A 20,653-nucleotide genomic window follows, 5' to 3' on the forward strand; every position below is an offset into this window, starting at 1 on the left:
TGTGTTTACATATGTTGTATGTGTTTGTTAGAAATTTATAGGTAAGGCTAAGTCTTTGTGAACATTGTCTAAGGCTACTGAACCAGATTGAGCTATATTTTACAGGCTTTCACCCATTCGCAGAGCAGCAGGCACCCAGTGTTTAGGGGGCACCTGTTGGAGAGGAAGTCTTAGAAACAGTGCTGTTTAGTATACTTTTCTTAGACTCAGTTTTGGGTCATCCATTGCAAGTGAATAGAAATACTGTTCACTTTTGAGGTTGTTTGTTTGTTTGTTTGTTTGGGTTTTTTTATTTCTTTTTTCAAGACAGGATTTCTGTGTGTAGTCTTGGCTGTCCTAGAACTCCCTCTGTAGACCGGGCTGACTTGAACAGAGATCCGACTGCCTCTGCCTTCCAAGTGTTGGAATTAAAGCTGGGTACCGCACCCTCTTCCCCAATACACACAGAGTTGTTTTTTTGTTTGTTTGTTTGGTTGGTTGGTTGGTTTTTTAAAAGATTTATTTATTTATTATATGTAAGTACACTGTAGCTGTCTTCAGACACACCAGAAGAGGTAGTCAGATCTTGTTACGGATGGTTGTGAGCCACCATGTGGTTGCTGGGATTTGAACTCAGGACCTTCGGAAGAGCAGTCGGGTGCTCTTGCCTGCTGAGCCATCTCACCAGCCCCAGAGTTGTTTTTATAATCTTGTATATGCACATGAGTGCAGTTGGAGTCCATCGGCATGGTAGCACTGCAAGGAGTTCACGTGCGCTTCAATTACAGTTGATGGATGTAAGATGCTTTCAAATCCAGAGATGCTGAGTGTTACCATTAACACTATAGGTAGGAGAACTTTATAGAAGAGCTATTGCTGAGTCCCAGGGTATCCTGAGCCAAGGTGCGTGACATCAGCCACAGTGGGACCCTGGAACATGCATGTGTATATATGAAGGTAGGATGTGGCATGTGACATAGTGGTCACTTTCCAGGTGGTATCCTTTGGTCCTTGTGGAAACATTTATTGGGCTCCACCTCAACCCGTGAACATTGGGAAATGAGAAAGACCACACATAGTTCACCACATTGACCTCTTGATGCCAGCACTGTCCTTGCATTTATGTTTGTCTGGTCCAACAGATCTCAAACTTGAACAAACATCTAAGCGTCCCCAGGGAACTTGGAGCTCTCCAGGCTGCACTGAGAGAAACTTCTAGTCAGGGGTCAGAGCCTTTGACACATACAGAGCACTTCAGCAATGGAAGCCGAGGGGCAGGGAGAGAACTAGGACAGAGGAGACCTCAGATGCAGGAGCACTCTCTCACCCTGCTGTACTTTCCTCTCCCCAGGTTACAACCATCCGGCTCTGGCGAAACTCGTTCAACAGCCTCAGAACGCGGTATGTCTCCCTGATGTGCTGATGTGCGGACTAAGGACAGACTGTGCCAGACCTGATAGGCATCTTTAGTCCTGTTTGTTTCCTACGCAGCACTGAGGTGGTGCTGAGCTTGTACCCCGTTCAGGCCTTGGAGCAGTGTTGATGCCTTTTCCTTAACTTGATATAAACTAAGTCACCTGGGAAAAGGAGACCTTCCACAGGGGAATGCCTCCCATCAGACCGTTCTGTGGGCGTGTCTGTGAAACATTTCCTTAATTAGTGATAAATGTGGGAGGGCAGTGTTCACTTGTGAGCAGTACCACCCTGGGCAGCATCCCTGGGTTGTGTAAGAAAGCAATCTGAGGGGCTAGAGAGATGGCTTAATAGCATCTTGTTAAAAGCACTTGTTGCTCTTGCAGAGGAGCTGGGTTGGGTTGCCAGCATCCACGTGGCAGGTCACCACCACCTCCCAGCACCCACATGGTGGGTCACCACCATCTGCAACTCCAGTTCCGAGGGATCCAATACTTCTGACCTCTCCAGGCTCCTATATACATATTCAGGCACACCCATAAACTAAGATAAATTTTATTGGAAAAACATCTGAGCAAGTCATGGGCAACATGCTGGTGAGACACAGTCCTCCATGGCCTCTGCCTCAGGTCCTGCCTCCAGGTTCCTGCCTTGAGCTCCTGTCCTGGCTTCTCAGTGATGGAGTGTAGCCTGAAAGCCAAATAAACCCGAAGCAGTTTTAGTTCTGGTATTTATCACACTGACAGAATATAACTCTGCCCATAAAGAAAGCTCAACATCGCCATTCCCGTGGAGACAGCTACTTAACCCCACACATCAGGTGAGAACTGTAACCACAGTTAGGCCACAGAACAAAGGATACAGTGTAGGCACAAGACCATGATAATGGTTGACATACATGAACAATGTAGTATGTGCCAGATCGTGTGTTCTGCGTTTTTATTGCCATGTGTTTTGTTGGAGAGTGTGCACTGTATGTATGCACCACTCTCAGAGGTGAGAAAGGGCATCAGTTCCCAGGGAACAGGAGTTACAGGCTGCTCTGTGCAGCCTGATGTGGACTCTGGGACCCAAGCCCAGGTCCTCTGCAAGAGCAGCAAGTACTCTTAACCGTGAGCCATCTCTGTAGCTCTTCTTTTTAAATGTACTTCTATCAACTTTGATTAGTGTGTATAGTGTGTGTTGAGTCTACTCCCTCCATAACCACTGATGTGGTTTGTACATTATATCTATAACATCCTAGGATCCAAGAATGTTTAATAGATGAAGAAACTAAAGAGCAGAAAGATTTATAGCCGCCTGTATTAGTTGTTTCATTTGCTATAACATAAGCAGCTTAAGTGAAAGGGGGGTTTATTTTGGCTCATAACTTGAGGGTACACCATCATGGGGGGGGTGGCAGGCAGGAGCACGGTGGGAGGGCCAGCGCGGCTCCCCACAGCGCACCTGCATTCAGAGAGCAGAGCGATAGAAGCCACTGCTTCCCGCACTTGCTCCATTTCTTTTTTTTTTTTTTTTTTTTGTAAGCACCGCTAATTTTATTTATTTTTTTTAATTAGGTATTTTCCTCGTTTACATTTTCAATGCTATCCCAAAGGTTCCCCATACCCACCCCCCCAATCCCCTACCCACCCACTCCCCCTTTTTGGCCCTGGCGTTCCCCTGTACTGGGGCATATAAAGTTTGCAAGTCCAATGGGCCTCTCTTTCCAGTGATGGCCGACTAGGCCATCTTTTGATACATATGCAGCTAAAGACAAGAGCTCACAGGTACTGGTTAGTTCATATTGTTGTTCCACCTATAGGGTTGCAGTTCCCTTTAGCTCCTTGGGTAATTTCTCTAGCTCCTCCATTGGGGGCCGTGTGACCCATCCAATAGCTGACTGTGAGCATCCACTTCTGTGTTTGCTAGGCCCCGGCATAGTCTCACAAGAGAGAGCTATATCTGGGTCCTTTCAGCAAAATCTTGCTAGTGTATGCAATGGTGTCAGCATTTGGAAGCTGATTATGGGATGGATCCCTGCATATGGCAATCACTAGATGGTCCATCCTTTCGTCACAGCTCCAAATTTTGTCTCTGTAACTCCTTCTATGGGTGTTTTGTTCCCATTTCTAAGAAAGGGTAAAGTGTCCACACTTTGGTCTTCGTTCTTCTTGAATTTCATGCGTTTGGCAAGTTGTATCTTATATCTTGGGTATCCTAAGTTTCTGGGCTATTATCCACTTATCAGTGAGTACATATTGTGCGAGTTCCTTTGTGATTGGGTTACTTCACTCAGGATGATACCCTCCAGGTCCATCCATTTGCCTAGGAATTTCATAAATTCATTTTTTTAATAGCTGAGTAGTATTCCATTGTGTAAATGTACCACATTTTCTGTATCCATTCCTCTGTTGAGGGGCATCTGGGTTCTTTCCAGCTTCTGGCTATTATAAACAAGGCTGCTATGAACATAGTGGAGCATGTGTTCTTCTTACCGGTTGGGACATCTTCTGGATATATGCCCAGGAGAGGTATTGCAGGATCCTCCGGTAGTACTATGTCCAATTTTCTGAGGAACCACCAGACTGATTTCCAGAGTGGTTGTACAAGCTTGCAATCCCACCAACAATGGAGGAGTGTTCCCCTTTCTCCACATCCTCGCCAGCATCTGCTGTCACCTGAGTTTTTGATCTTAGCCATTCTGACTGGAGTGAAGTGGAATCTCAGTGTTGTTTTGATTTGCATTTCCCTGATGATTAAGGATGTTGAACATTTTTTCAGGTGCTTCTCTGCCATTCGGTATTCCTCACGTGAGAATTCTTTGTTCAGCTCTGAGCCCCATTTTTTAATGGGGTTATTTGATTTTCTGGAGTCCACCTTCTTGAGTTCTTTATATATATTGGATATTAGTCCCCTATCCGATTTGGGGTAGGTAAAGATCCTTTCCCAATCTGTTGGTGGCCTTTTTGTCTTATTGACGGTGTCTTTTGCTTTGCAGAAGCTTTGCAATTTTATGAGGTCCCATTTATCGATTCTTGATCTTACAGCACAAGCCATTGCTGTTCTATTCAGGAATTTTTCCCCTGTACCCATATCTTCGAGGCTTTTCCCTACTTTCTCCTCTATAAGTTTCAGTGTCTCTGGTTTTATGTGGAGTTCCTTAATCCACTTAGATTTGACCTTAGTACAAGGAGATAGAAATGGATCAATTCGCATTCTTCAGACCAGAACTCCAGCCCGTTGGGTGGCGCCTCACACACTTAGGGTGGGTCTTCCCAGGGCAGTGTGATCTAGAAAGTTCCTCACAGACATTCTCAGGGGTGATCTGGATCCTGCCCACTCAGCAGTCAATATTAATCATCGTGCTGTCTGAGGCGGTGTGGGCGAGTGGAGGTGCTTGGAATCCAAAGAATCGAGTTCATCTGTGACGGAGCAGTCAGAGGGCAGGGGAGACCTCCCAGGGAAGTGACTTTAAACAGAGATCTGAAGGAGGAGAGGCTGTGAGGTGGCAGGCCATGAAAGTGAGGCATGCATGCTTGAGGAATAAAGGACAGGATGGCCTGAGCAGAGACAGCAGCAGGCAGGGTTCAGGTCGGACCAGAACAGCCCTAGAGTTGCCACCATCTTTGTCGTAGTTTGGCTCCTGTGACAGTGAACAAAGACTAACCAGAAACAGCTTGAAGAAGAAAGTGTTTGGCTTAAAGTTAAGGTCCATCGCTAACAGAAGTCAGGGCAGAGATGTGGAGGCAGGAGCTGGAGCAGAGGCAGTGAAGGGCGCTGCGTATTAGCTTGCTCCTCATAGCCTGCTCAACCCAGGACCGCTGGCGTGGACATGGCACCACCCCTTCTCACAGGAATCTTCAATCAAGAAGATGTCCCACACACAGCCCACAGGCCAGCGTGGCAGAGGCAAGGCCTCAGCTGAGGTTCCCTCTTCCCAGATAAGTACAGGTTCCTGCCGAGCTGACAGAAATAACCCAGATCAACCTCCAATAGGCTTGGTACTGAAGCCTCTTGTCATGGCAAAAAAGGAAATGTCTCAGAAGTGCCTATATTTCCTCTGGTGGTTATGGTAACCCTGGTGGAGAAGCCTCATGATAAAGAGCTCTCCTGAGCATGGTGGGACGCCGTGAGAAGACCTGTGTCTGTCCTCAGTGTCCCTCCATGGTGTACTCAGTGAGTCTGTCCAGGAAGCCTATTGCTTCCCATGTCTGTCCCATGTCTGTCTGTCCTTTTAAGCATCCTTTTTAGATGTAACTTTCCTGAGGTTGGGCTGTCACTCACTTGTCAACGTGCCCACGATGCGGGAGGCCCTGACTTCTGTCCACACCACCTAGTGAATCCAGCAATGGTGATGAATATCAGTAATTCCAGTTCTCGGGAAATTGGAGGTGGGAAGACCAGAAGTTCAAGAGCACCCTCGGCTATTTACTGAATTTGAGACCAGAATGGCTTACATGAGATCCTATCTAAAACATTAAATAATAATAATAATAATAATAATAATAATAATAATAACAGACATTTTACTTTCCAGTTTCTTCCACCACCATGCAATTCTGATGCTCTTATATATTCATTTTCAATTACTATACTAACAGATAGTCACAAATTTAATTAAAACAATGCTTAAGAGCCACACATTCCAGGCGTGGTGGCACGCCTTTAATCCCAGCACTCGGGAGGCAGAGGCAGAGGCAGGTGGATTTCTGAGTTCGAGGGCAGCCTGGTCTACAAAGTGAGTTCCAGAACCGTCAGGGCTACACAGAGAAACCCTGTCTTGAAAAAAAAAAAAAAAAAGAGCCACACATAGTGGCATATGCCTATACTCTAAGCATGCTGGGAGCTGAGGTAAGAGAGGGTCGGGAGTGTAAGGTCATCCTTGGCTGCATAGCAAGTTTGAAGCCAGCCTGGGCTACATGAGACAATAAATGCAGAGCAATGCCTGTGGGTAGCCTCTGCTTCAGGCCTGTGGAGGCTAGCTGTGGACTCTGCTCCTAGGGCCGGGCCTCCCAGGCTCCCAGATGGAGGCTCTCAGAGTATGTGTCGAGGCTCATTCAGCCTGTTGGCAGATCCCTTTTTTCTTGGTCTCCGTGAAGCCTACATCACCACTGGCAATGGAAGTCTTTTTCTCTTCTGCTTCTGCTCATGTGGTCACGCTGGGTGCAAAGGAAATAGAGAACCGTCTCCAAGTGAGCCCATTAGGAGCCTTCATGACAGCTTCCTGGTGACAGACATTGTCCCGGGGGTAGCCGGTGGACCTGGGATCTAGCATCCTGTAGTTGCTCTTGCAATGTAGATATGCTGGATAGGCACCACAATAAATCTGCGCTATATATCAGGATATGATACAGTTCGCCTCCCAGTGAGAGAGTATGAATAGCAGCAAAGATCAGAACAGGTCACCCTCAGCTATGTGATGTTATGGGGGCTATGACTTCCCCCATGCAAATGAGAAAGACCCTGCTCCTCTCTCCTAAAAGACATGTGGGTCACTCCTCTGCCCTGTCCCATGAATGGAATCATTCCTCGTGTACTCTTTATCATGTGGACTTTCATCCTCATGCATCCTCTTGCAGGCAGGACACTGTCCCTTCCGGTGGCTTCATGGCATTGCCTCTGTGAATATGTGGCAGCCAGCTTGTCTGCCTCTTGAGAATAGTTCCACTTTGGGACTCTCAGGGAGATGGCTGCTGTAGACGCTGGAGCCCATAGCCACTGGGGGCTCCACCTGTGTTTCTATTGGATATAGAGTCAGCGGCAGAACTGTGGCCATGATGGGTGTCCATGTTTTGTTTCTGCAGACCCTGCCAGTTGGCAAACTTACTGACCTGACTTCCTTTTCCACCAACACTGGGCTAGGGGTGGGGTCTCCATCCCTTCGTGTCCTGTCCAACACTTAGTGTGTATGAGTTTCTTTGTGACTCAGAGGAGGGCATCTTGTCCACACATGATGGGAAACTTGATTCTTAATGGAAATCAGAGGATTAAAAAAAAAGCCCTGACCTGGTCAAGAACTAATCTCGGCTCTTATCTGTGCTGGGGATGTAGCTCTTGGACAAGTGTTTGCCTACCATGCTCAAAGCCCTACATTTGAATCTCTAGCACTGTGTAAACTGGCCATGGTGTGCATGACTCATTCTAGCCCTCAGGAGGTAGATGCCATGTCAGAAGTTCCAGGCCATCCTTAGCTATATAACAAGTTCAAGGCTGGCTCGTGCTACAAAAGACCCTGTTCAAAATGCATGTGTAGAGCTGGGAGTGGTGGCGTACACCTTTAATCCCAGCACTCGGGAGGCAGAGGCAGGTGGATTTCTGAGTTCGAGGCCAGCCTGGTCTACAAAGTGAGTTCCAGGACAGCCAGGGCTACACAGAGAAACCCTGTCTTGAAAAACCAAAAAAAAAAAAAAAAAAAAAAAAAAAAAAAAGCGCGCGCATATGTGTGTGTGTGTGTTAAACTCTCTTAAACTCAGAATTGAAGTCTCTGGAAAGAGCCATGATCAGGGGGCATGAGAGGGGCTGCCTGCCTAGGAAAGACTAGAGGACAGTCTTGCCTCCAGTTAATTGAGCAGGTACAAAGGGCATTCTGAGAAGGCGGCCAATGAAGCCAGAGGCACAAGGGATGTGTTTATGCTCTAAGCTGCTTTGTTTCAAAACTTGTGCAGATCCCAGATGCCTTGGCAGCTGGTGCTGAGCAAATGTGTCAACAAACATGTCACACATATTTGCAGTGTCAGCTGCCTGCGGAGGCAGTCTTCCCAACACTTGACAAGGCCCGAGGATTCTGATTCTTGCAATGACATCTCCCTGCTCTTAGAGGAACCTTGCCTGTCCCCCCACATACCCGCCATGTCTCACCCAGGCAAGGACTGGTCCTCACCTTACTTCCCCACTGGGAGACATGGCAAGTCTTGCTAGCCAGCTTGCTATAGGACCCTGTCTTCCAGCTAGTCTTTTAAGGCTGGAATTGCAGGTAGGCCACCAAGCATTTGCTTGCGTTCTGATCCTCATGCTTGCCCAACAAGAGCTTTACCCACCATCTCCCCCAGCCCACTCCTGGCTTATCAACCCTGGTGGGCCACAATAGCACCACTGTGAATCACAGCCTGGTGATTTCATGTCAGTGCAGAAATGGATACTGTCTCATTGAATCTATCTAGGTTCCAGTTCAAATGTCTCTAGGTCCATCTCAATACATTTCCCCCACACTGTGCACTGTACTGGGCCTTGCCTGTGCATGGTCACACTGCCATGAGAAACGGCTATGGTCTGACTTCCCTATATCTGGGATGGATGCACACAGTGGGCCAAGTAAGACACGCACACCAATCTGAGACTTGCATGATTTTGTACCGTACCTCAGGAGCCCTGTACTCTGTCTATGACTTCTCTCCTAAAGGCTCTCAATCAGTGCCTGGCAAGAGGTGCCCACATTAGCAGATGAAGACCCTGAAGTTCAGAGATGTTAAGTGATTTGCCCAAGGCTACACAGCCAAAGCCAGTTCTCCCATTGCTGCACTCTAAGACGGGCAAACCTTCTGGAAACCTATCCTCATTTGTTTCTGCAGCCACATGTCCCAGATATCTTCTGTTCTTAATGTCACGCTTTGTCGAGCAAGAACACCGCCCCCACATCTTTTCTGGGCCCAGATAGGCAATCAAGCTGCCAGCCTGCCTGTCTCTCTCTGGGGGCCTTTCTCCCTCAGCCCATGGCAGTAGTTTGCTCTCAGCCTGGTCTAATCACAGGCATCATGAGCAGGTCAGAGCCAGAAGGAAATGTTTCCTAAGGCCCTCACCTACACAGTAAGGTCTTCAGCTGTGTCTAGCAAATGTGTGCCCAGCATCAGCATTTCTGAGCAGAGATCCCTGGAGTGCCTGGCCCAGAATGCTATCAGAAGCCAGCAAACCCACACTAGAGGCATGTCTGTGTGTCTTGGGACAAATTGCCTGACCTCTCTTTTCCTAAGTAGTACTTCTCATCCTTCCTGCCCCCTCTATGTCTCCTAGACACACCAGGAAGGAGTGCCAAAGCAGGGAAAGCAACAGAAGGATGAATCTGCCCCCCTTCTAATGGCCCAAGCCACATCCCAAAGCCACCAGAATAGCTGCTAGGACTCCTCTGTCCAGAGTTGCAATGACACCATTCAGATTTGCATTGAACCTATCATCCAATCATGTCCAAAAGAGACAAGTGTCCAGAGGTCCCCACATCCCAGGGAGTCTCCACCTGTTTCCTTTGGTTCATTTGTCTTTTTTTGAGAAAGGGTCTCCTGCAATCCAGACTAGCCTCAACCTCCCTTTGTAGCTAAAGAGAGCCTTGAATTTCTGAGCTTCCTGCCTCCACGTCCCAAGTGCTTGCAATTGCTGGCATGAGCCACATGGTACTAGGTTTCTGCAGTGCTGGGGATGGAACCTAGGGCTTTGTGCATAGCAGGTAAGCATGCTACCAACAGAAAGATATCCTCAGCCTAGAATGTTCTATGTGTACCAGGCTGGCCTTGAACTTGAACTTGATAGGAAGCTACACCACACCCTGCCAGATCCCTACTTTTTATAATAAATGTTCCTATTCATAGCAAGAGAACACTTTTTTATTTACAAACTGCAGAAATGGTTCCTGTCTCCTTTCTCCAGCTGCTCCTGAAGTTAAGGCCATTTCCCAAATGATGCTAAATCGGATCAGGGCCAAGCCACTGGCTTCACTTGGAACTTGCCAGTCTTCCCCGTGCTTTCTTTGTGATGTGCCCTAGAATCCAAGCCAAGATGTCAAGTTGCATTTGGTGTGGATCCCTTTCATAGTCCAGGTCCACTTCCATGTCACTCACCCCTTGACCTCCCCCATCCCTGCTGGTGTGGGTGAATCCCCAGAACTGATCTGTTCTTAGTCCACTGTAGGCGTGTCGGTCACTAGCATGAGGGCCAACTCCAGCACCAGGACAAGGGAGGGATTTGGGCTGCAGGTTGACCTCCGGCTGTGTCCTTGGCTTCCCATTCTGTGAGCCCAGAGTGACTCCCTCATCGCTCTCTTGAAAACCTGAACTATTCTGAATTCACTAGCTTTCCACAGTATGCCACTAACCCCAGCCCAAAACTCTACCTCAGCGGTTCTCGGCTTTCCTAACACTGCAATCCTTTAATACAGTTCCTCATGTTGTGAGACGCCCCCGACCATAAGATTATTTTCGTTGCTACTTCATGACTGTAGTTTTGCTACTGTTATGAATTGTAATATAAATATCTGTGTTTTCCTGGGGTCTTATGCAACCTACAGGTTGAGAGCCACTGCCCCAGCTGCTCATCTGATCAGTCACAAGTTATCTTAAGGATGTGGAATGGCCCTGTCCAGGGCCCACCAGGGAGTAGGTGACCAGGTGCACCATGCTTCTGCCCTGGTCTCACTGTTGCATGCTATCTGGGACCATCTCCTCCTGGTGGGATGGGGCAAAGAGGACTGTCATGGGTAGGAATTTGACACCTCTTGGATTGTTCCTAGAACCCCTGTGAGCCAAAACAGGCACAGCTCCTTGCCAACATCTGCTGTCACCTGAAGTTTTGATCTTAGCCATTCTGACTGGAGTGAGGTGGAATCTCAAGGTTGTTTTGATTTGCATTTTCCTGATGATTAACGATCTTGAACATTTTTTCAGGTGCTTCTCAGCCATTTGGTATTACTCAGTTGAGAATTCTTTGTTTAGCTCTGTATCCCATTTTTTAATGGGGTTATTTGAATTTCTGGAGTCCAGCTTCTTGACCTCTTTGTATATATTGGATATTAGTCCCCTATCAGATTTAGGATAGGTAAAGATCCTTTCCCAATCTGTTGGTGGCCTTTTTGTCTTATTGACAGTGTCTTTTGCCCAGCTTTGCAATTTCATGAGGTCCCATTTGTCAATTCTTGATCTTACAGCTCAAGTCATTGCTGTTCTGTTTAGGAGCTAGAGAAAGAACCCAAGGAGCTGAAGGGGTCTGCAACCCTTTAGGTAGAACAACAATATGAACTAACCAGTAACCCCTGTAGCTCGTGTCTCTAGCTGCATATGTAGCAGAAGATGGCCTAGTCGGCCATCATTGGGAAGAGAGGCCCCTTGGTCTTGCAAACTTTATATGCCTCAGTACATGGGAACGCCAGGGCCAAGAAGTGGGAGTGGGTGGGTAGGGGGACATGGGGGGGGAGAGTATAGGGGACTTTTGGGATAGCATTTGAAATGTAAATAAAGAAAATATCTAATAAAAAAAAAAGGGAGAAAAAAAAAAAGCAGGCACAGCTCCTCCCCTCTGTTTTAAGGATGAAATTGTTGAGGCTTCATTTTAAGTGGTTATGTATGCTTAGTAACTTTAACTCTGTGTGAGATCGGGTTTCATGTCGCCAGGCTTTGAATTCAATTTGGAGGTGGTAAGTTCAGTTTGAACTTCTGATCCTCCTGCCTCTACCTCCCCAGTTCTGGGGTTACAGATAAGTGCCAGCACACCTGATCTATGTGGTGCTGTGGATGGAGCCCAGAGCTTCCCTCTACACTAGGCAGACACTACCTAGGTGGCAACCTGAGCTTTGGCTCCAGCCCCTAGAGGTATATTAATACTGGATTTTACTCTTAACGGCATCTGCGTCTCTTAGGGACTTGCACTACCAACCCTCAGCCAGAGGCCATTTGAAGCTACATTTTTATTAGAACCAGGAAGTCAGTGCATACCTCTCACCTCTTTGGAAATGTGTCCCTGCTGTCTCCCCAGTCCCAGCCCAGCAGCCACAGGGCAGGGCAGACTCAGCTTTGAACAGACTGATCCCTTCCCTGAACCCCTTACTTCTCAGGTGTGAGGAACAAATAGCATCAGTTCAGCATTGACCACCCTGTCGACTTCCTTGCAGAGGGAATTAGTTGTCTGGACCCATATCTATCAAAATGGAGCTGGGGTGGTAGGGAGTAGACTGATGTAAAAATGTTTATGGTGGTCTGGCTTTTCTCCTCTAGTTAATTAGCCAGCTCCACCAACATACCTGCATTCCTAGTTAGAACTCCCACAAGTGTAGTGTGTGTGTGTGTGTGTGTGTGTGTGTGTGTGTGCATATGCGCACACCATGACACATGTGGAGATCAGAGGGCAATCTCAGATGTCAGTCCCTGCCTTCCATCTTATTTGTGACATAGACTCTTGTTCCCCACTGTGCACTCCAGGCTGGCTAGTCTGGGCGTCTAAGGATTCTCCTGTATCTGCCTCCCATCTTGACATAGGGACACTCAGGTTATAGATACTTGCTACCAAATACTTTACACACTACTACACCCTTTACACACTACCACACACTTGACATGAGTTCTGGGGCTCTGAACTGAGGTCCTCACATTTTCCCACTGTCCTAGTCAGGGTTTCTATTCCTGCACAAACATCATGACCAAGAAGCACTTGGGGAGGAAAGGGTTTATTCGGCTTACACTTCCACATTGCTGTTAATCACCAAGGAAGTCAGGACTGGAACTCATGCAGGTCAGAAAGCAGGAGCTAATGCAGAGGCCATGGAGGGATATTATTTACTGGCTTGCTTCCCCTGGCTTGCTCAGCCTGCTCTCTTATAGAACCAAGACTACCAGCCCAGAGATGGCACCACTCACAAGGGGACCTCCCATCTTGATCACTAATTGAGAAAATGCCTTACAGTAGGATCTCGTGGAGGCATTTCCCCAACTGAAACTCCTTTCTCTGTGATAATTCTGGCTGTGTCAAGTTGACACAAAACTAGCCAGTACACCCACCACACCAGCTCTCCAGCCCCTGCCTTTTTAAAAAAAATAATTAAGGTAAACTAGTGAACACCAGCAGGCCAGCTGTGCTGTGTGAGAACTTCAGCCAGTGCATTAACACCAATGAGCCTACGATGCATCATAGAACCTAACCAATGCCTCAACCGTGTAAAGGTACCACATGGAAGGGGGTCTGGGTCAGTCCCCAAGTACTGACATGTCTGCCTGCTGTTCCTCTCCAGAGCACTTTCATCAACAGACCTGCCTTGGGCATCCTGCCTCCAGAGAACTTTGTGGACAAGCTCCAGGAGTCCTTGATGTCGGTGAGTTTGGGGGACGGCCCCTCCCATGTTTGTAGTCCCACCACCACCACCTTCCAACCTGTCTGTCTGTCCTCAGAGGTGGCCCAAGCGGGCTGGAAAGGATGAGATCCATAGCCAGTTAGAATGGGTGGGCAGGTGGCAGCTGCTGCTCTAGCTGTCTGGCTACATGAGGCCATTTCTAAAGGAAGGAAAGGAGGGAGGAAAAGAGAGAGGGAAGGAGGAAGGAAAATAGGGAAGGAGGGAGGGAGGGAAATATTTTGAAAGAAGGATATAAGAGACAGCCTTGCCAAAATGACCAGTTTATTACTTAGTTCTTTCATAAAAAACGTGTGTGTGTGTGTGTGTGTGTGTGTGTGTAAAGTGTAAACAGGGTCTCATGTAGCCCAGAATGGCCTCAAATGCATGGCCTATGTAGCCCAGGATAGCCTCAAACTCACTATGGGAATAGCCTTGAACTTCTGATCTTTTTATTACAGGAGTGTGCCACCACACTCATTTTGTGCAGGGCTGGTAATCTGAATCCAGGCCATGTGCCTGCTAGGCAAGTGTTCTACCAACTGAGCCTCATCTCTAGCCCGCAAGAAGATTTTTAATTTGTTTTTTGAAGAAAAGCAAGGGTTTTGTGTGCAGAACAAAAGGCATCCTGGGGAAATCTGTTTGTGTCCTGTGAAGAGAATGAGGGGTTTGGTCCTCCTTGGACTTCCCCTTCAGTTCTTCTTGCCACAGGAATCAAAGTCACTGAGGACCTCAGCTTATAGTCCTGGAAGTGCAGGTATCTCAGGAGACACAGAAGGGACCGCTGTTACACACACACACACACACACACACACACACACACTCACACAGACACACACACACAAACACACACACAAACAAACACACACTCACACACACAAACACACATACACACTCACACACACTCACACACACACTCACACACACACACTCACACACAAACACACACACAAACACACACACACACACACACAACACACACATTTTTATTTAAGTCTGAGAGTCTCACCATGCAGTCCCAGCTAGTACTGAGATGGACAGGTGTAACATCACACTGGCCTGGGCTCTGCTGCTGTTTCTCTTGTCTTCTTTCCTCTCTGCTGACCTCAAAGCTCTTCCTGGGCTTCTCCACTGGAAAAGTCTGAGCCTACTCTTCCAACCTGCTGTTTTTAGTGCATTCCTGGCTCCCTCCCCACCCCCCTCAGCCCTCCCACCAATGCTGGAAGATTCTGCTCCAGGACTAGAGACAGTCCAAGTACTCATCCTGGACCCCTCTGCAGGTGGCGCCCAGGGGCATGTCCCAGCTCATCACCATGGCCTGTGGCTCCTGCTCCAATGAGAATGCATTCAAGACCATCTTCATGTGGTACCGGGTGAGCTACGGTGCAGGAGCACCCGCACTGTCACCCCTCCCTCCACCCAGAGTGTTCCACTTGGATATAATCTAGAGAGAGCCTGCTTGGAGCTTTCCCAGCATCCCAGTGTGTCATGGCACAAAAGGCTTGGGTTCTGCTGTCAATGCAGTTATATGGAGCTATTAGGATGGAGCCTAACAAGCCAGGCTTAGCCACCAGTTAAATTAATAGTGGAAAAGAAACCAGGGGAATTTATTCAATGTGGCCACATTGGGAAGAGGGATAAATAAAAAGGTCTAGTCATACCCCAGTCTGTATGCCAGGTCCAGATATGAGACTTTGGTTTAACTAGAAGGGCAGAGATCTGTATACCTAGGCAGTCCTGATCAGGGTGTGGTCCCTTCCTGTCACTGCCTCACCTCCAGTCTCTCCTGAAAGGTGCTGATGATTTGTCAATCCATCTCAAGGAAGCAGGTTCCCTTCCAATAGCCCCTTGGGCTTTAGTCCTTTTTTCTCACAATTTGAGACCCTGGGGGGAATTTCAATTTCTTGGGGGTCGATTATTTCAATAGCCTGGCAGCCAAATCTCTTTATTCCTGCCAGAATGATTGTAGTCTCAATTTTTTCTGCCATAAATCGTTCCATTTCAACAAACCCTGACTGTGGCTAATAAAATATTAATATATCATATAGCAGCACTTGCATCTATTTCATTGCAAGCTCAATTAGTGTTGTGTGCCTACCTAGACTTGTCATGGTAGAACATTATGTCAACTCTTTTTTTTTTTTTTTAAAGATTCATTTATTTATTATATGTAAGTACACTATAGCTGTCTTCAGACACTCCAGAAGAGGGAGCCAGATCTCGTTACGGGTGGTTGTGAGCCACCATGTGGTTGCCGGGATTTGAACTCTGAACCTTCAGAAGAGCAGTCGGGTGCTCTTACCCACTGAGCCATCTCACCAGCCCCATGTCAACTCTTAAGAAAATACTCTGGGTGTCTGGGTTAAGCATTACCTTGGTGGGGGAGGGGGGATGTCTCTTAAAAGAGACAGGCTAAAGCCCAGCCTGTCTCTGGTCTCTAATGTTCTCTGGTCTGTTTCGGCAGAGTAAGGAACGAGGGCAGAGAGGTTTCTCCAAAGAGGAGCTGGAGACTTGCATGGTTAACCAGGTAGGTACAGAGCTGGAGAGTTAGCTCAGCAAAGGTGCTTAGTTCCAAGCTCAATAATCTAACTTCAATCCTAGGAACACACAAACACACACACACACACACTCCCCTGCGCTCATCATGGTGACTGATATCTGCCTTTTGTTTTTTCCATTCTAGAGTCCTGGATGCCCAGACTACAGCATTCTCTCCTTCATGGGTGCTTTCCATGGGAGGACCATGGGTAAGGAGAGACCAGTATGGTCGCAGAATGTTGTCTGTCACCACAGATGCTAATGAGCAGGGACAGAAGCTGCCTTGTATCTAGAAGACAGTGTTAAAAGTGTGCATGTGCGCATGTGTTTGCGCCCCTTCTCCTCTTCTATCTGCAGCCAGCATGTGTTACAGGGAGTAAGAACAGAGGTATCAGTCATTCTGAAGTTCAGCATTGCCCTCTGATCAAGGGTCAGCCTCCTCTCTGAGACCTGGCATTGTCCATCCCTCCTTATCTCCTCCTGAACTTTTCCCTCATTATTATCTCTCCCTGTGCAGCAGCGTTCATATTTCTCAAGCCTGCTAAGCCTCACAGTCCTCCCAAGGCACCACCTAGGCCAAAGGTTAACTCAGAACAAACTGTTAGCAGTGTACACAGCAGGCTATTGCAGTGTGGACACTTGGAGCTGAAATGGCTCAATGGGTAAAGTGCCTGTCACCAAACTTGTTGCTCTGAATTTGATCCTCAGAAACTACATGGTAGATGAGACTCTCATTAGCTGTCATATTGCCCTCATATGCCCACTCTGGCACATCCATGAACCTAGATAGATAGATAGATAGATAGATAGATAGATAGATAGATAGATAGATAGATAGATAGATAGATAGATAGATAGATTGATAGATGATAGATAGATACGTGATGATAGATAGATAGATAGATAGATAGATAGATAGATAGATAGATAGATACATGATAGATTGATAGTTAGATATCAATAGATAGATAGATATATAGATAGATGATAGAGATGATAGATTGATAGATCATTTGATTGATAGATAGATAGATAGATAGATAGATAGAGATGATAGATTGATAGATCATTTGATAGATAGATAGATAGATAGATAGATAGATAGATAGATAGATAGATAGATAGATAGATAATAGATACATGATAGATAAATAATAGATAGGCAGATAAATAAATAAATAAATAAATAAATAACCTTAAAACAGGGGGCTCAGTAGTTAAGAGCACGTGTTGCTCTTGCAGAGGACCTGGGTTCAGTTCCCCGCACCCACATGGCAGCTCACAATCATCCATGACTCCAGGTCCAGGGGATCTGAAGACCTCCTCCAGCACACAGTATATGCAAAACACTCATATATGTAAAATAAAATATGTTTAAAGTTTTGAAAAAAACAGTGTGCCTGTAAATTCCCTTCAGCAATACAAAACACAAATATACTCTTACAATATAGACTATAAAGGGTTAGAAAGGCAGCCCAGAAGTTGAGAGTGCTTGATGCTCTTCAGGGACCTAAGTTTTGATTCCCAGCATCCATGTCAGGTGGCTCACAACCACATGCAAGTTCAGGTCCAGGGTGTACTAGCCTTTCCTGGTCTTCTCAGTCATTCCACTCACATGACATACATTCACACAGACATGTATATACACATGGTTAGACCCGATCAGTTCCATCAGCTCCCTACAGAGAGGGGATGATTATGCCCATGTACAAACATGGATTATGGCTCAGCAATGGGAGAAACTCAAGGCCACTGAATGACAGAGCAAGGATTTGAACCATTGTCTCTCCTCTTCAGGGTTTAATTTGTCATAAATCATAAAACAGATGCATGCACACACACACACACACACACACCATCCAAGGGTTCTACATGCACAGGGCTGAAAAACTCACCATACCCTATTTAAGGACACTGTATGCTATTGATCCAAGCCAAGTATCTGTTTTTCTGTTTTGCTGGGCTCAGGTTGCTTAGCGACCACACACTCCAAAGCAATTCACAAGATTGACATCCCTTCCTTTGACTGGCCCATTGCTCCATTCCCACGGCTGAAATATCCCCTGGAGGAGTTTACAACGGACAACCAGCAAGAGGAGGCCCGCTGCCTAGAAGAGGTAACTAGGGTCCCCACAGCCTCCTTCCAGTATCTCTGTTTCTCTCAGTATCCTGAGTTTGAGCCCAGAAGAGGACAAATGCAGGAGACGGGTGGTGCTCCCCAAGGAGGAAGGAGGACATGAAGACCTGTAAGGGAAGAGACAAGAGGCATTGGTTTTTTTGTTGTTTGTTTGGGTTTTTAAAGATCTATTTATTTTATGTGTATGAGTACACTATAGCTGACTTTAGACACACCAGAAGTGGATCCCATTACAGATGGTGGTGAGCCACCATGTGGTTGCTGGGAATTGAACTCAGGACCTCTGGAAGAGCAGTCAGTGCTCTTAACTGCTGAGCCATCTCTCCAGCCCCCAAGAGACATTGTTTACTATCTAGCATTTATCCCCCACGTCTGGTACTAATTTCTCACCATTTCTTTGGGGATAACTTTAAGTGACTTCGCAATAAGGGATAACAGCTTTATTTTCAACACTATGGGTGTCTGGTAGGAAGAAGGCTCCATGGTCTGGTCCTGCAGTTACCACTCTTTCCGAGATCTAAAGCATCTTTACATTTCCTGGCTGAATAGACCTTAAGTAAGGAGCAACACTATATAGGCCCCTTATCAAAATACTTTGGCAATTTTCCTGCTACATCATAAGATATGAATATCTCAGTTTTTTTTTTTTGGTGCTCATAGATATGGCCTTAATTCTTTAGCTTCTCATCTCCTTCTCCACATTCCTAACTTCACTTTATCCAATTGCATTCTAGGTCATTCACCTGTTTCTCAAACCTCTATTATCCTTTATCTAGAATGATACAGATCACTATCACTCTAGAAAGAATGAGGACTTGCCTCCATGTCTCCATTTCCTCAGAAACAGCCCCCTTTAATCTCTCTCATGCAAGAAATAGAACAATATAGGAAGAGCTGTATGGCTGGACCAACAATGATTCTACTTCCTATATTGGATTATTATTAGACGGATGCTCAAATAACTCTGTTGGCTTTCCTCCAAAGCATTCACTATTTCCGTCAATAATAAATTACTAAATTAAACACCTACCAGGTACTAAGCAGCATGCTGAGGGGTAGGCATTTAGCAGTAAATGAGAGAGACAAAGCCATGGGGGGTCAGGGTCATATCAGTAACTATAGACTTCTTAGTTACTGCAGCTTTAAAAGTAAACAGAGGACAAGGGTGGAGTGAGGTTAGGAGAGTGCTTTCCTGGCATTCGCAAAGTCCTGGCCATCTCATAAAATCAGGTGTGGTGGCACATGCCCGTAATCCCAGCACTCAGGAAATCAGGTGTGGTGGCACATGCCCACAATCCCAGCACTCAGGAGGATCAGAAAGTTAAGCCCATTCTCAGCTGCATGGTGCATTCAGGACCGTCCCGGAATATACGAGACCGCACCTTAATAAATAAGCAGAAATTGATGAAATTTACTTTAACAGCATCTTTCATCTGCTTCTTGAGACGCGGAGTCTCAGATTCTAGCCTAAGTTGTCTTAGAACTTACTATTTCAAATAGGCTGGCTTCTGACATACAGAAATTCTCCTGCCTCAACTTCTCCAGTTCTGGCGCTCCAGGAGTGAGAATATAACATTTTATTGAACTGAATATATCCAAAATATGATCTCAGTATGAAATTAATACTTTTAAAAATAGTAGTAAGATTTTTCTTCATACGAAACCCTTGGAATACTGTGTTAGTTCTGCATAAAGACTACTTGAGTATGATTTGGCTTTTTTAAATACTGATAAAACAACTAAGCCGGGCGGTGGTGGCACACGCCTTTAATCCCAGCACTTGGGAGGCAGAGGCAGGTGGATTTCTGAGTTCGAGGCCAGCCTGGTCTACAAAGTGAGTTCCAGGACAGCCAGGGCTACACAGAGAAACCCTGTCTCAAAAAAACAAAACAAAACAAAAAAAAACAAAAAAACAAAAAAACAAAAAAACAGAAAAAAAAAAACAAATAATAACCTATCATGGTATTACTTGTTCATCATCTATAAGATAATACCTGAGTCAGAACAAGTCTTCAAAAAACACAAACACTTGGGGACCACTGAGTACCTTTCTTATATACCATCATAGTTTGTTGATTCAGGTGTCTAGTTCAGTGAGTTCTATGACTCAGTACACCATCCTTCTGCCAGGGATGTCTTATTACCCTGGGCCATCTTCCCCAGTCAGCATTAGTGTTCTGTCCACACAGTCCCCAAGCCCACAACACAGCCACGATGGGGCTGCTTTCCCTGCAGAGAGGTTTTACACCAGCTTCTCAAATGAACCTCTGTCTCTGTCTGCCAAAGAGCCCTGCACACAAGTAAGAATAACGTAGCCAGGGCAACAGCAATGACAAGCTTAGAGAGGTGGCTCTGCCCACCTTTCAGTAGCTTATTCTAATATGTCCACATAGAGAACCTGGCATGGTGGCACACGCTTGTGATCCCAGAATTGGAGGTAGAAGCAGAAGACTCTAGAGTGCATGTCCACGATTGGTTTCATAGCACACGCCTTTAATCCCAGCACTGGGGAGGCAGAGGCAGGTGGA

The 20,653-nt window shown here is 46.4% G+C and overlaps 1 protein-coding gene across 2 annotated transcripts in view; it reads left to right on the forward strand.

Moving 5' to 3' along the window:
* Nucleotides 1-20,653, forward strand: part of Abat (4-aminobutyrate aminotransferase) — a 108,140-nt gene that overhangs the window by 74,127 nt on the left and 13,360 nt on the right. For both annotated transcript variants that reach the window (NM_172961.3, NM_001170978.1), the window contains exons 6-11: nucleotides 1,331-1,380; nucleotides 13,355-13,435; nucleotides 14,731-14,823; nucleotides 15,915-15,977; nucleotides 16,134-16,197; nucleotides 17,957-18,105. In NM_172961.3, the coding sequence (NP_766549.2) occupies nucleotides 1,331-1,380; nucleotides 13,355-13,435; nucleotides 14,731-14,823; nucleotides 15,915-15,977; nucleotides 16,134-16,197; nucleotides 17,957-18,105 (500 nt within the window). The remainder of the gene's footprint in view (nucleotides 1-1,330; nucleotides 1,381-13,354; nucleotides 13,436-14,730; nucleotides 14,824-15,914; nucleotides 15,978-16,133; nucleotides 16,198-17,956; nucleotides 18,106-20,653) is intronic.

Source organism: Mus musculus, chromosome 16 (genome assembly GCF_000001635.26).
Source record: "Mus musculus strain C57BL/6J chromosome 16, GRCm38.p6 C57BL/6J".
Classification (NCBI taxonomy): Eukaryota; Metazoa; Chordata; class Mammalia; order Rodentia; family Muridae; genus Mus; species Mus musculus.